Source organism: Neolamprologus brichardi, chromosome 22 (genome assembly GCF_056152115.1).
Source record: "Neolamprologus brichardi isolate AB-2024 chromosome 22, ASM5615211v1, whole genome shotgun sequence".
In the NCBI taxonomy this organism is placed as follows: domain Eukaryota; kingdom Metazoa; phylum Chordata; class Actinopteri; order Cichliformes; family Cichlidae; genus Neolamprologus; species Neolamprologus brichardi.
Window position 1 is genome coordinate 13,423,977 of NC_142124.1, and position 15,584 is coordinate 13,439,560.

General features: G+C 41.8%; 1 protein-coding gene across 1 annotated transcript; it reads right to left on the reverse strand.

Moving 5' to 3' along the window:
- Positions 1-140: 140 nt before the first annotated feature.
- Positions 141-8,197, reverse strand: LOC102793342 (small conductance calcium-activated potassium channel protein 2-like). The gene is made up of 9 exons (XM_035906530.2): positions 7,322-8,197; positions 7,033-7,128; positions 6,486-6,773; positions 5,749-5,870; positions 3,900-4,041; positions 3,692-3,802; positions 3,043-3,164; positions 585-654; positions 141-467 (listed from the first exon to the last, which is right to left on the reverse strand). Exons 1-9 carry the CDS (start codon positions 8,195-8,197, stop codon positions 237-239), a joined length of 2,058 nt encoding a protein of 685 aa, XP_035762423.1. The 3' UTR covers positions 141-236.
- Positions 8,198-15,584: the final 7,387 nt, after the last annotated feature.

Sequence of the window (15,584 nt, forward strand, 5' to 3'; positions counted from 1 at the left end):
AAGTAAAATCTTGCAATAAATTCAAATTAAGTTTATTGGGCAAAGACGGTTTAATTTTCATTTTTTATTGCTGCCACAGTACTAACTTCTACATTTTAAAGTTATTTCTGCTACAGAAAATATATTTTAATACAATTATACATCTCTTTTCCCTTTATCTTCAAGTCTGTTTAAGCTGCAGTAAAGGCAGATAACTTCTTCTCAAGCGTCCTTAGAAGCCTTCGTCTGCCATCCCTCTACCTGTCTTCTCCGCTCACGCTTGCAATCTCAGTCTTCCCCTCCCTCTCCCTGAGCAGGTGGCGGATGGAGGAATTCTGTGTGGACAGTGTGCTGGAGAGGAGCGGCATCAGGCTCCTGAAGCCCTCCCTCAGCTCCTCCACACTCTTCTCCAGTGTGTGGATGTGTGTGTCCAGATCCCCCCTGCAGCCCTGCACCTCCGACAGCACGTCATACATCAGGTTCTGCATCTTCGTATAAATCGGTGTGCAGTTGGGGGAAAGAAAAGAAAATTGCATCAGCAATTAGATTATTTCTTTTTTGGGGTGTTAGCAGGACACAGGTGTTGCCTGCACTTCCTCTCATACCTTGTTAAGGTCCACAAGTGTGTTCCCCTGGTCAGCAAGAATTCTCTTCTCCATCTTCACTTGCCGCAGCCTGGAGATAAAATTGCTTGGTTTTATGACATTGCTACGTTTTCATTTTAAGACGAGCAGTAATTTAAAGGGCCAGTCAGACACATGACCAGAGAAACAAGCCATAAACGCGACACAATGTCAACAGATTTTATGAGGACTTTGGTAGAGAGTAGCTCCATTAAACAATTTAAAGGCATCTCTCTGGATTATGCAACGGGACCAAATGAAAATCTTCCAAATTTAGCAAGGAATGGTTGATATAAAAGTCAGCATAACTTGTGGCTTGAGGAACAATTGCAGGCTAAAATGTACTGTAATTGCAGCAGTAGACAAGAGTGATATAGTAGTAATCAAGTGGCTTTTATTTAGAAGAAATATCTTCTTATAAGGTGTGGCGGAAAATCCCCGAATGACAAAGCTGAACTTTTGCCTTTCAGAGACAATGTATATGGACACAAATGGCACCACTCCTTGGTTTTCATTTCATTTTGGTTGTTTCTATTTTTTTTACACGGGCTGGGCATCTAATTTAAATGACCGTTCATTGAATTCATACCTTAAATTTGTCATTTTCTTCAGATGACTATGTAGGAGAAGACGTGACTTTAAACGACTCGATTCAAACTGGGCGGTTCATTAGAAATCGTAAATCTGTTTTACAGTTAGGGATTTTTTGATAATGACACAGTTTTATAGTTTTGCCTTTGTACATCACCACAGTGGATTTAAAACCAAATAAAGTGTGACTGAAGTGCAGATTTTTAGCATAAAATCAAACTATTTTGTACACAGTCGTCCGTTTTCAGTCCAAGAATTATTGGTCAACTATAAGTTTTAAATAAAAACATTGTTTTTAATACCTTTCATACTTATCAAACATTGTTGACTCTGTTCATCAAAAACCTTTCGTCACTCATCCAAGTGACTTCTTCAGTCTCATCTTATAAACAGTACATTTGCACAATGACCAAACCCAGCCCACTGAATAAACAATGGGCTGTGAGGCCGGTTCCTTGATCATTAATATGCAAATTGTCATGACCATTGATCGACGCTACGTCCAGATGAACAGAATCAACCTTGTGGGATTTACTTACCTGGATGTTTGAGCATGCATCAAGACATTGTTTTTAATACTTGGGTGGAAGTCGCTTGTGAGTCTCTCTGCCTTTGATTTTGCGTGCAATAACTGAAAAGCATCCTCTGTTGGGTAGAGACTGGCTTGGTCATTGAAGAATATCCCATTTCGTTGCTTTGAGAAACTGCAAAATTGCTTTTGGAGCTTCCTCTGGGTCATTATCGATTTGCACTGCAAGGCACTGACTGATCAGCTTTGCAGCATTTAGCTGAGTCTGAGCAGAGAGTACATCTCTGCACACTTCATCTGTACATTATCAGTGTAACCAGTGACCCGGTTACACTGGCAGCCATACATGCCCATGCTGTAACTCTTCCTCCAGCCTGTCAGACAGATCACGCTGTATGCTTTGGATTCATCTTGGTTTCATCTGTCCTAAGAATTGTTTCAGAGCTGTGCAGCTGCTTTTAGATGTTTTCTGAGTCTAATCTGGTTTTCCTGTTGAAAACTGTGGTTTGCGCCTTTTTCTAAACCCTCTGTATTTACATTTGTAAAATAGTCTCTTGATTGTAGACTTTGAGAGTGACGCAACTGCTTTCTCCAGAGTGTTCTTAACTCGGTTAGGTGTTGTGTTGGAGTTGTTTTAAACTAAGGAAATTAATTTGTGATCATGCACCCAAGTGCTGTGGTCAGTTAGGCCCTTTGGTGCTGCTGAGCTGACCAGCACTTTCCTTCTTTTTCACAATGCACAACATCGTTGATTTGGCCACTCCTAAAGTCTTTGCTATCTCTTTGCTTACATTAATTTTTCTTTTTCCTAATAATGACCTCCCTCACTTGCACTGACATCTCTTTGGGCTTCATGTTTAAAATTACAATGAAAAGCTACAAAGTTCAGCACTTTGAATCAACTTCAGGTATTATGTTTGCTTTATTTTTCGCTGAATGACGAGGGAACAGGCTTCACCTGGCCATAAAGCTTCTTATCAGTCAACTGTCCAGTTACTTTTTGAGCCTCTGAAAATGGTGAACGGGGCATAAAAACAACTGTGATTCCTAAACAGATTTTAATACTTTTGTAAAACCTCTTGTATGAAAGCTTAAAGTCTTCAATCACATCTATGATTTGAAACTGTGTCCAACCATTCATGGAATTATGGACCTAATACTATATTAGAGAGAATGAGAAAGGCTGGAGGAGGAAAGTAGATCTATTCATTTTTTAATGGCACATAATTTAAAATGAATTTAAAATGAGCGGCATTCAATCATTTCAGGCAGTGATTGATAAAGAGGTTATTATTATTATGTGTGGGTTAAGTGCCTTACTGGTGGATGGCCAGGAGCAGCTTCCGCTGGTGCATGCGGACTTTGCTGTGGTCTTTTAACAGCTTAGTGTGCTTGTAGATAAGCCAAGTCTCTCTCAGCACATTCGCTGCAGCAATTTTTATCTGGTGAAAAGAAGAAAAATCACGGAGAGAGTTATTGTATGTTTATGCACAAAATCTTAAGAGCGCTGTTATTTACGGCACATGCTGAAAAATGCTGAAAAACGCTGACAAAAGCTGGAACAAATCCCAGTGCACCATGGGCAAATTTTTAAAATCGAAAATGAGGAAAAAATTGTCTCGAGTGAGCCAATTCCTCCATTTTCCAAAATGCTTTTTGAAAAAAAAAAAAACTTTATTCATCTAGTATCCATACAGAACAGGAAAAAAATAATGGCAATCATAGCAAACTGATTTTATTGGAAGATGATGCCACTCGTTTTGAAGATTTTAAGTCAGATTTGTTTTCTGGCATTTGAAAAGTCCCGGATTTTGAGTAAAATAAGTCAATATGTGGTATCTGATGTCAAATCCTGCATGTTACGGTGTACAAACAGGAAAGAAGTGAAGCCTTTGAATAATATCTCTTACTTTTGGACATGTTTAATCATCAATAACATTTTTTTAAAAAAGGAGATACTAGTATTCACCCTCTTGGAGATGTGTGAGTCCATCATGAAATTGTGAACATGTTTCTCTGCCCTGGTCAGCTCCAGCTTCCTGGCAACCACTGCCACCACCAACACTGTGCAGCCGGCTCCCTGCAGGAGTCACAAACGTTTAAACGTTCAGATTGAGATTTGCATTCAGAGTCAGCGCTTGCTCATTACAGAGACAACTATCCACCCTCTGCCTCACCATTATCCCGGTGAGGAGGCAAATGCTGCGTCCACAGTAAGTGTGGGGGACCACATCTCCATACCCGATAGACAAGAAGGTGACGGAGACCATCCACAGGGCCTCCATGTAGTTGCTACTCAGGTCCCTGTAGTTGTGGTGTCTGCAGAAATAAAACAATCTACTCACACTGATATCTGTGCACAATCCCCTGTTTTTTATCCTAGATTTACATTACTAATATATATATTTTTTTGAACCTCACTGAGTTTATGTTGCATTTTACAAAAAAATACTACTTTTCATAAGGCTTATGTCTGCGTGGGTTCACAATCCTGCATGTTATGGTATTCTTAAGTGCTTGAAAAGAAGGCAACTGGACTTCTTGGTTCATGAAGACATTTAGACTCTCATGTTGGAGGGTATTTCAGCGCTAAATAACTGATAGAGAGTCCCAGATATTTAAATCCTACTAGGAGGTGTCCTATTGGTGGTTGTCCTGATGGAGGTTGAGCCAATCATGGGTGTTGTCACATGAGCTAAGGTGTGAAAAAAGGCCAGGGTTAAGGTGTAAAACGTCGCAGTATCAGGTTGACGGTCACATGACGGAAGGTGTGAGTAGTGCTTGAACTGCTCAAGAAGGGATGTCAAGATTTTAGGTGGCTGATACCTGGTGTCATAAGCCACCACCTTTGATCAACAATAGTTATTCACAGTAGATGGCCTCCTTTAGAGGTAGAGGTCCCAGGAATCGTCAATGCACTGTACAGCGAACACTGCGCTGTTCAGTTTGTGTTTGAGTGCTGAGATGCACACCGGCGTATTACCTGGTCTGAAGTACACTGGGGCAGTGATGTTGTTCCATCTGCCATCCTGTTTCTCCTGCGTTGGTTTCTGAGTTTTTTTCCTCATTCCCATCTTCATCAATTTAACGAAGGCCTGGTTAGGATAACCACATGTTTAAGACCTTTCATTATGTATGTACATCCCCTTTTTGTCCACGCTGCCTCGGAGGGGTTGCAGGCTCACCCCATGTAGGTGGTTGCAGTCAAAGAGCAGGTCATGGTCTGTATTGAGGTTTCCATCCACCTTCATGAGCACAGCAGAGTCCAGGAATGGTAACTTATCATCCTTGGTATCCTCCCAGGTGAAGTTAATGTTTCTGTTCACTGAGTTGATGCGTTCGGTGAAAGCCTCTTCTTCTTAAGTTTCAATTTTGATCCAGCTGCCAACCACATATGTGAACCAGTGAGTAGCTTGTGGTTGTCCCTCTGAAAGAGCCCGGATCTTCCTCCATGTAAAGGTAATGGTGACACTGGGAATGGCACTTTCCCAGTGTCACCAGACAAAAGCACTTTCATGCTTTTGTCTGTAGAAAGAGGCAGAGGTCTAATGGGGTGCAGATCTGATCGTTTTGGACAGATGGTTTGAGGGAAGAGTAAAGGAGGCCCACTGTGAACGACACCAGCTATCAGCCACCTACAATGCAGTCTTGAGACCCCTCCCCCAGGCTTTTCTGCCTCCGCACTCACATCTTGCCTCAGTTGACCTCAATAGCTCACATGATGGTGGCGTGTCTTACAGAGGTTTGCACCTCAGAACTGCAGACACCTCTTGTACGAGCGGCGAAATGTCCTCACGTCTTCAAGATCACTATCATATTCAAAATTAGCAGCATCATATCTAGATTAGCTGATATTTAATCTTGTCAATATCATGCAGCCTGAACAGATAACAGCGGAAGAAAATTGGATTTGCTGCTGCCAGTGGGAAGATTTTACTACTACTCTTTATCTGCCAGAAGTCGGGCGAAAATGAAACATTAGATATCCCAGAGAGCCGGAGCCAGTCTACAACTATCCTGACATACCTCTCGCAGACATGTAAGCCCCATGCCGCCACAATCCACAGAGAAACACTGAAAATCATCAGCACGGTCCCAGGGTAGGTGGTCATCAGTGTTTTCCCCACAAACCGGGTGTTGAAGTGTATCTGAAGATCACAAACGGGATACGTTACATCATAATTTGACATTAGCGGCCTACTTAACCAAACTATTTGGGATAGCACCTTTCAGATTATGATTATATAATACAGAGGACATGAGGGATAAGAAAACTTGTTCTCAATCTGGCTTGACACATGGATAGTAGGTTTGGTATTGCAGAAGCAGGGGACAGAGGTTGTTTTCATCACTCTTAAATAGCATTAGTAAGGGAAGGGATTAGGCAGGTGGGTATTATCAACTGTGGAAAAGAAAAGCAGACAAGTAAAGGAGAGCTAGAGAGGGACATAGCCAACATGTGAAACCACAGGGGTTCATTGGGGCGAAACTGTGATAATCACACCTCAAGTGTCACACCTCTACAGACCTCTCGGCCCACCTAGACAGACATAAAGAGATGTGCATGAAATGTTTATAAAAGGAAGCCCAGACCCAAATCATTATCCAAAATATAGACTTAAAATCCCACGAATCCTGCTCCAAAGCCTAGAATTTCTCTCCTTTCTTCGATTTATATGTGTTATGATCTCATCACAGTACTATCCAAGCCAGATAAGCCCAAAGCCAGATTCTGCAGGGGGAGCCCAAAGGTGACTTCCCACCTTGTTCAGCGCCCCGATACTACGTGAGGCCGTGTCTGTGAAGAGGCGGCTGTGCAGCATCATTGCCCGACCGAGCAGGTAGAGCCTCAGGAACATGGGCAGAGCCAGGACGATCTCCAGCTCTGTCTCTGACAGTGTCATGCGGGTCTTGACCTGCAGGAAGTAGGCCTGCAGACCCACTGGATAAGGATGAATGGCCACCGCTGCCAGCTCCAGGACTATCAGAGCCAAACGGTCCGTTGTCATGGCAATCCGCCAATCCTCTGCACCAATATCATGAACGTAGAGCTGCCAGGGGGATCAGAAGAGTGCATTAGTGTGCAAGCGATTTCTGTGAAGAACTGTGCACAGTTTGTAGATCACAGCACAGAACGAACTATAAAATTAGATTTACTGTCTTTTCTCTGAGTCAGACTTCTAAAAATACTTAAGATGAATAATCTGAGACTCAAAATCACCATTTGGTTTTATTATTTTAGGCATCACGAACTATAAATTCTGTTGATTGGTTGCAAAGGCAAATTTCCAAATGTAAAGAACAAGTTACCTGCACCTCACACCAGTGATATGCTATGAGGAGGCCAATCAGGATGAGTGTAGAAAAACTGATGACTGACTTGAGTGCCAGGGAGTAGATGGAGCTCTGTGGGTGACACACACAAATAACACATCTCTGTCAGCTGATGACCTTCATTATGAAGTTCAGGCTATGAAAAGATATCAACAGTCATAATCTTATGTTGCTTGATCTTCCTGTGCATGTTTTCTATAACACTTTTACAAATCTTTTACAGGCTAGAGTTCACGCCCACACCCACACTCCCTTCCTCTCTGACCTTGCTGTAGATGCTCCAGGAGAGCTCCGTCTCCATCACCATCACCACAACACCGAATATCCCCACCGCCAGGGCGCAGTCGTTCAGGCGTTGCCTCCTCAGAAACAGTGCCCTCCTGCGAACCAGCCGCCAGCCGATGTTGTGGGACCTCCGGTACCGGTCGTCGTCGCCGTCGCCATCGCCATCGCCATCGTTTTTGTGCTTTGGGCTGGTCTTAGGGCTGCAAGTGGGGCTCGTGCTGGGGCACTCAGCTCCTGGCAGCAGGCCTTTTGCCTCACACGGATCCTGACGATGTTCGGTCTCCTTGTTGTGTTGCTGGGGGTTGTCGTCCTTGCTGGTGATTATTATCTCTGGAAGACTCTGGCGGTCTTGCATCTCCACAGAAACATTACCAGACTTGCGTTGACCTTGACCGTCGACATCCCTGATTTCTCGGGGTGACCTGCAGGGGCCCTCAAAGGGTAACCCACAGCGAGCAATCGGCACATCAGTGAAAGATGTGACTTTTTCCTGCAGTCTGTGGCATCCTGAGAGTTTGCCTTTGCACTGGTGGTTTCGGTCTTTTTGACCTGGCCTACTCCCCCCTGACCTTTTCTCACCCTTCTTCTCTTTCCCTTTGGATTTGTCTCCCCTTTTGTTGCAGCGAGGAGATGGCGTGACATAAAGGTGGCCGTTGTATAAAGGTGTGGTGGCCATGGCCTGGGTTCTGTCCAGCCACACGGGGTGCTCGGCTGCTGTTTGGACCGTGTGGTGAATCCCACATAGCGGGGCACACGCCTGGGGCTGAGGAACCATCCTCGGTGGCAGGATGGGGCGCTGGACATCCAGCTCATCTCCATCTACCATTGAGGAGGTCATGGAAGGGGGATGCTCCATGATGAGAAAGCTAAACAGTCTTTGAAAGAGGGTTAGAGAGACAGATGACGATGTTAGACAACATGGGAAACCACTGAATGCGGTTTGAAAAGAAGCTTCAGTCACGGGAAGCTTAGTGAAGAGATTTTATTATGGTTTTTACATTTGTTGTATTCACATTATCATCATAGAGAATAACTAAAAAAGCAACAAAACTATATATATTTTTTAAAAAACATAAAGTAATCAAAATGTACTAGTTGTGTAAGCTCCAAATGTTTTCCTTTCATATATTTTGTTCTTACCTTTTGGGTCAGTGTTCCCAGTCTGTAGCCAATCCACTCCAAGGATGAAAAAAAGGCCTTAAGTCGGAGTTTAATCTGTTTATTTCCCTCCTGGTATTTCAGAGTTGCATCTCAAGGTCCTGAAGGTCACATGTGTTTAAATCACAGAGATCCTAAAGTAAATATCCAATATTCAGATCATTAAAAATTTCAGGCTGGAACACCAGTGAGCCGTGGTTTGTTCGGATCAGAATATTCCAAACGTCCGCACTCTTCACGCAGTCTACGAACTTCCCAGAAATCCATCAGCAGCCTCAGCATCACGGAGCTCCTCCCATAAATTTAAGTGAAGTTTATAAACTCCTGCATATGACGACATATACCCACGGATATCCATTACATTTTCAGGCTTTTATTCCTGTGTTCGTCCGCATTTCCCACTGCGTTAATGTCCGCTGTCAGGGCATCTTCCTCAAAGCTGGAGCGGCTTAATGACCGCAAAGTCTCTAAGTTGCAGATGTTGTGTGGAGCGAAGGCAAAGAGAGAGTCATCTGTCATCAGAGTTTGGTTTTTTTTAGCTGGGATTGGCAGACTTTATCCTCCCTATATTTGTGTGTCTGTGTGTGTGTGTGTGTGTGTAAGAGGGAGCGAGAAAGGCTGCTTAAATATAGGTGGCCTGGTGTCAGAAATAAGCCTGAAATTATTTAAAAGTCTGATAAGAAATGAGACTTCATTAATTGGTATCATTATAGTGAAGGGAGGAGTGTGTTATGCAATCTTTTTTTTTTTCAGAATAAATCTAATCTTTAAAATGGAATAACAGTCAATTTGAAATCAGACAGAAGATTAGATTTGAAGATTAATCAAGCGAGACACAGATCTGCTGCTTATGAGCTTATGAAATATCAAATATGTCACTTCTGAATCGAACAATATGCACAGAGCACAGTGAAGTATTAAGTATTAAAGTCATAACAATGACATTCGGCGTCATCTAAATCCTTGTGACAGATGGGTCGGCAGATAATAGACCTCCCTCCAAATGGAAAGACCCAAGGAGCAAAGTGTGGGCGGAGCGCATCCGGATAGTGGCAGGATAAAGAACGGCATTATCTAATCTGAAGACAACATGTATTTGAAGACGGCCTGAAACACAAGAACGGTGTTGCTGTTGGTGCGGAGGGGGAATGACAATATTGCCCTGGTCTGATCATCCATTCTGAAAATGTACTTCTTTATTATACATCCGCCCAGATGTAAAATAGATTAATGCTGCTAAAACTACTCTGCTTAACTCTTAGCCAGAGACTTAGACAGATGCTGCTGTCTGGATTTCTTTGTTTTGATTTTCTGCAGGCAGTGAGTTCCCGGTTGCCTGAGCCCCGGTGCATGACTGTCAGCACTAAACTGCCTTTGCAGATGGTTTGTGGTGAATACAGCCTGCACCTGACGCACTTGGAGGGGAAAAGACTCCAAATATGACTGTTTGGTTGGATTAGACAGAGCAAAACTGGTTCGGGAGACAATACAAAAGTTCTCAAATTATGTAGTCGTTTTAATAACAAGCTGCTGAAAGGATATATGCACATCTGCAAGGCTTCAAATTAATTCAAGCTTGCTGCCAAGTGCTTATAAATTCTGTCCGCTCTAGCTGGTAGCTAAGTATGTCAATTCTTCCTGCCTGTGTGGCCAGTAGCCAGCACATCTTCAATTAGTCGCTTCTCCTGCAAATCATCCTTTGGTTGTTAAGAAAGTGAAACCAAGCTGGGGAATTTGGAGTGCATTAATTGCTCTGGATGGTAAATGGCAAATCTGCATCGTGGCCTGAATCTTTTAGTGAGTGGGAGTTTATCCTCTGGACAGGATATTAATTACTTAAGTCTCATCTGTTGGGAAACATTAGTTAACCTAAGATGCACAGATCGGTCATACAGTTTTATTCTCAAGGTTAAACATCTTGTTTATGGTTATAGAGTCTGACATTTACTTTAATACTAGCCACTTTATTAGGTTCACTTGTTAAACTGCTGCTTAAAATAAATATCAGCTAATCAAATGGCAGCAAGTCAATGCATTTAGGCAACTAGACATCATCAAAATGATCTGCAGAAGTTAAATCTGTGTATGAGAATGGGAAGAAAGGTGATTCAAGTACATGTGATATGTTTTTTGTTTTTTTTTAGCACCAGACGGGATGGTCTGAGTATTTCAGAAACTGCTGATATTCTGGGATTTTCCCTCACAATCATCTCTAGGGTTTACAGAAAATTATCAAAAAAGAGAAACTATCTGGTGAGCAACAGATCAGGTCAGAGGAGAATGGGCAGACTGCTTCGACCTGTTAGGAAGGCAACAGAAACTCAAATAGCCATAATCCAAAAAGTTGCATTACATCACACTCACTATTCAGCCGAGTATTCTTAGCTGTTGAAATGTTTCCTGCCAACAAACACTGGAATATGTTTGCACATTTGTTCCCTGTCGTGAACAGCCCTCCTTTACTTTGTAACCACTGCAGCATATAAAGACAAACATTGCTATCAGATCAGCTTCAGCCCCTTAACTCAGCCATTCTGTGCCAAACTGTTTTGCTCTGAACTTACCACTTACAATCAGCAGCGCTTTTGGACTGAATTTGCATAAGTGTCACCCACACATGCAAAAAAAATTACAGGTTTTAGTCCTCCAGTTAATGGCCTGAGAGATGAATAAAAGGCATGAATGAAACGTACCTGAAACAGCAGCATGCTGGGCGGCTCAGGAAGGAAACGCTTATAGATGTGCTTAATATATCCTGAATCATCTTTCGACTAATCTAAATATGAAGACATTTAAAGCCTCTCAAGTGATCTAATCTTTTTCCTTTAGCAAGTTAGTCAGTCTGAGATGAGCATTGCTGTGTCTTTATGTCTTTATAGGTGGACAGTCTTTCCAGTAGTGCAGTCTTAAGCGAGTCCATACACAGCCCAAGAGCCATTTCATTTAACAGTAAGTAAAAACAAAAACACAATATGTTTATCCTTTATTACTTTATTAGGTACACCTGTGGCAAGGTTTTTGGTGCCAGACGGGTCGGTCTGCTTGTATCTTGATAACACACATCTCACAAAGCTCAAATCATCTCAAATTTGTTTCTTGAATGTGAGAGTGAGTTCACTGTACTAAATGTCCTCCACAGTCACCAGATCTTAGTCCAATAGAGCATCTTCAGGGTGTGATGGAACAAAAGATTAAAATGTTGGATGTGCAGCAAACAAATCTGCAGCAACTGTGCTACGAATTAAAGAAGTTTTAAGGGCAAAAGGACGCCCAATCCAGTACTACAGAGGTGCACCTAATAAAGTGTCCAGTTAGTGTATATTTAAATGGACAACATATGATATTGGGCAAACCTGTATTATATTACATGGCAATTATTTATTTTAGAAACTTGAGAATAACAGTTCTGAACAGTAGAAAAATACTAACCCCATTGAGATCAGTAAAAGGTAAAATGTTTTAAAAAGAAGCACAATCTACAGAAAAAATGACCCAGAAAATAAGGAGATATTTAAAAGATGTTTTTGACAAAGGATAGATGTTGTATGATGTAAATATCAAGCCAAAAACCTCTGAGTGATAGAGCTGTGATATTTAAAATTAATAGAACTTACACAGTTGTCATTTTGTTTTTTATATTTCCTCTAGTTTTACTGAAAAGTGCCAATCAACTCACTCAGTCATATACTACTTTAGGTGCTTCGATATTACTGTGCTATGGTTTTGCTATTAAACTGTTTTTTAGTAGCGTCACTAGCCAAAGAAATGGAAGCCCTCTGCTACTTGACTCCTTATTGAAATTTTGTCCAGAGTTAAGAACTGAGCTGGTAACCCTGGAAAAGTCAAACATCACTGATTGATCAATAATTGTACTAAAGTTTGTTGACACAGGTTGCCAGTGGTGGAAATGTGCATTTTGGCATTCTATGGGATGTTGTGCTGGTTTATTGTTTTTCCATGAGGACTGTAGAGGTCTGTGAATTTCAATCGCCAACTGCCTGCATGAGGTTTGGTCCGGCTCCTGAAATTCAGAGAAATGATCTCTAATTAAAAAGCACTGCACATGTTTGAATAACCATTTGATTATTAAAACACCTTCATTGTCCAATTAGGGTTTTACATTTTGTCGAGTGAGAAAGTACAAAGCCTGCCCTTGTAATCAGAGATCACCCAACGTCTGGCTTGAACCCACAACTCTGAGATTAAGAGTCTCATGCTCTACCACCTGAGCTAACTGGGCTATGTCATAACATAATAAACATAATTTTTCCATCTGAAATATGTTTTTCAGAATGCACTCTCCTTACAAAACTCAGTAGTTTGAATGGCCCACATGCGTGTATGCATGCCTCACAATTTTCCATCTGAAATATGTTTTATGATTTTTAGGGGGGAGGCTAAAATTACTCATTGGTCATTGATATTAGATTAAACCCCATATACTGTGTAAAAGATAATGAGGTAGTTAGTTCAAATTGAAAAAGCTAACATAGTTCTTTAGAACAAAAATATATTTTTAGCATGGCATGTTTGATGATGGCAATTTTTTTATGAAATAAGCAATACTTAGAGTATAAGAGTAAAGCTAAAGGATAGGTCCAGTGTGCTTTCAAACGGTCCTAAAGTAAGTAAATACTTATACGCAGACTATAAAAAAACTAACATTATATATAGGAAAAATGTTACTTTTAATTTTTTGTCCTATAAATAACACAACTGAAATAAACAATACTAATAAATCAAGTAATTGTTAAATGTATGCTTGTTGATGCTTCATCCGCTTTATATACTGCTGTACAACAGTGTGTTGTGTTGTATTGTGTTGGGGGTCCTTCAGGCGAGTGGTGGTGCAACACATTCTCTCCAACTTCAAAATAAGGTCAGAGAGAAGTGAAATCTACCCCCCCCCCCCCCCCCCCTTTTAAATGGAATCACTGGAAAATATGTGCACTCAAATAAAATTAAAGAGCTTGAATCAGTTAAATGCAAATTTAACTCAAGTCATCTGTCTCTGTCACAATATTTATTGATTTTAAACCAAACCTGACAAGTGATAGGTAGATGTAACTAAGACGCCAGATCATAAACGATAAATCATACTTGTCTCAGACGTCTATTTTACAATAAATGGGACAGTAATTTACTAAATGAACATCAGGCTATATTAAATAAGGATTAAAACTAGACACTGACATCCTAAACTCATAAGGAAAGTGCCCACTGAGACTATAAATCAAGTGATCAGCTGGCTCCTTTTCTCACAGACTTCTGTGCATCTGATTTCTTTTTAAAGCAGACGAGTCGCCCCCTGCTGCTCAGTAGAAAGAATGCAGGTTTAAGCCACTCGGTGACATCGCTTTTTTCACCCGGGGCAACTTCCATCTTAATATTCAATCAAGGCTGCTCCCTGACTCCCAAAGAGAGATGTGGAACAGATTTTTACATTGAATGCTCTTCCAAGCTAGTCTAGTGCCAGGCTTGGGATTGGCACTGGACGAGCTCGTGAACGCCTGAGGCTGTGTTTGTGTCTCCTCCTGTCATGGATCTTTAGTGTTGGACCCAGTGTTTTGTATTTTTTAGAATCCTAACTTCTGTTTATCATTAAATATATTTGATTCTTAGTTGGTTTAGTTTTTCCTCCTTCCTTCTTTAGTTTTTTATCTTACCTCCACAATATGTCGAGTCCTTGTTCCCCAGTTTTTCCTTATCCTTAACTGAGCTTGCTTTTCCTTTGTATTGTGTAAAGCAAATACACTAACCACTAAACCAGTCTAGAAGTCATAAATGAAGCTACAATCACATTTTTAATTTTGCTGCATCAGCTGTGATACTTCATTGTGGTTCATTGTGAGAAATAAAAGGTAATAGAAATACTAAGCCGAAAGAAGTACTCTTAGACATCACTTCATAACATTTTATAGGATTAGAGTCCAGCAGCTGCAGGGCTTACCGGGACAGGATCAAATTGTCCATTAGAAGAGAACTTCATCCACTCCAGAAAAAAGCCACTCTGACAAATCAGACCTCACGGGAAAATGGATGTATGTGCTGCTCTTGTCGATAACACACTATTAAGTGAAGGGGACGTGTCAGCGCAAGAAAGGGCCTAATCCAATCAGCAGAGTAATTAAAAACACCACAGCACAGCAGCCACTACGGCTGATGGCTGCATTGTCAGAGGCACCATTCAGCATGTAGCACAGAGGGGGGGATAAACAGTAGTCATGCCAGGTCAAAGAAATGGCCATCTCACCACTGCTGCTGTGTCATTACATTTACAATCAGGAGCCGCACAGTTAAAAGGCAAATATTCAGAGAGTGACAGAGACCAAGAGCACCCCATGATGGCCATAACCCTGGTTCTCTTCATTCCAGCTGCCATAATCATTAATATGGCTTTAATTCACATCCTGCTCTGTGTTTCTATTCACTCGCTGGCATTGTTTCCTAATTAGCCTTCTCTTTATGGCCCCGACTCTCATCATCTTCTCGTGCCATTTAGCCCAGTTTCTTCCTTGTTAATTACCACCACCACCTCTCTCTCCACTCAGCACACACTCAGAGGCAGAGCTGCCGAGCTGCAAGCCAGCGTGCAGTAGGAAAACACACCACCAGATGTCACCCACGCTTCAATGCCTCCAATCTGTATATTTATGAAGGCTAATGGATTTTGTTCTTGGCACCGTGTCACACTCAGTGCTGGTGAGTGTGCGTTTGTGTGTGTTTTCTTCACCAGGTTAACGCAAAAATACACAATGCACATATTTAAGCAGTAATATTTGCAGGGATGCAGAAGGAGCAACAGGATGCTTATCCTCCTCTGGTGATACATTGCTGGGGCACACCATGTGGCCTCGCTCCACGCTTGGTGCAGTTTGCCGTGCTTTAGCCGGTGACTTGGCCATCCTTCTTCTCCCCTCCGAGGGCCACTCTCCTTCCTCTGTGTGCAGCCGAGCATGAATCTGCAGCTTGGGAGGCACTCTGGATGTGTGTGTCAGGCTGCCTGGGAAAGGGGTAATTCCGAAGGGCAGTAGAAGTAATAGGGTAATCTATTATACAGTCCAACTCTTTTCTTCCTCTTTTCT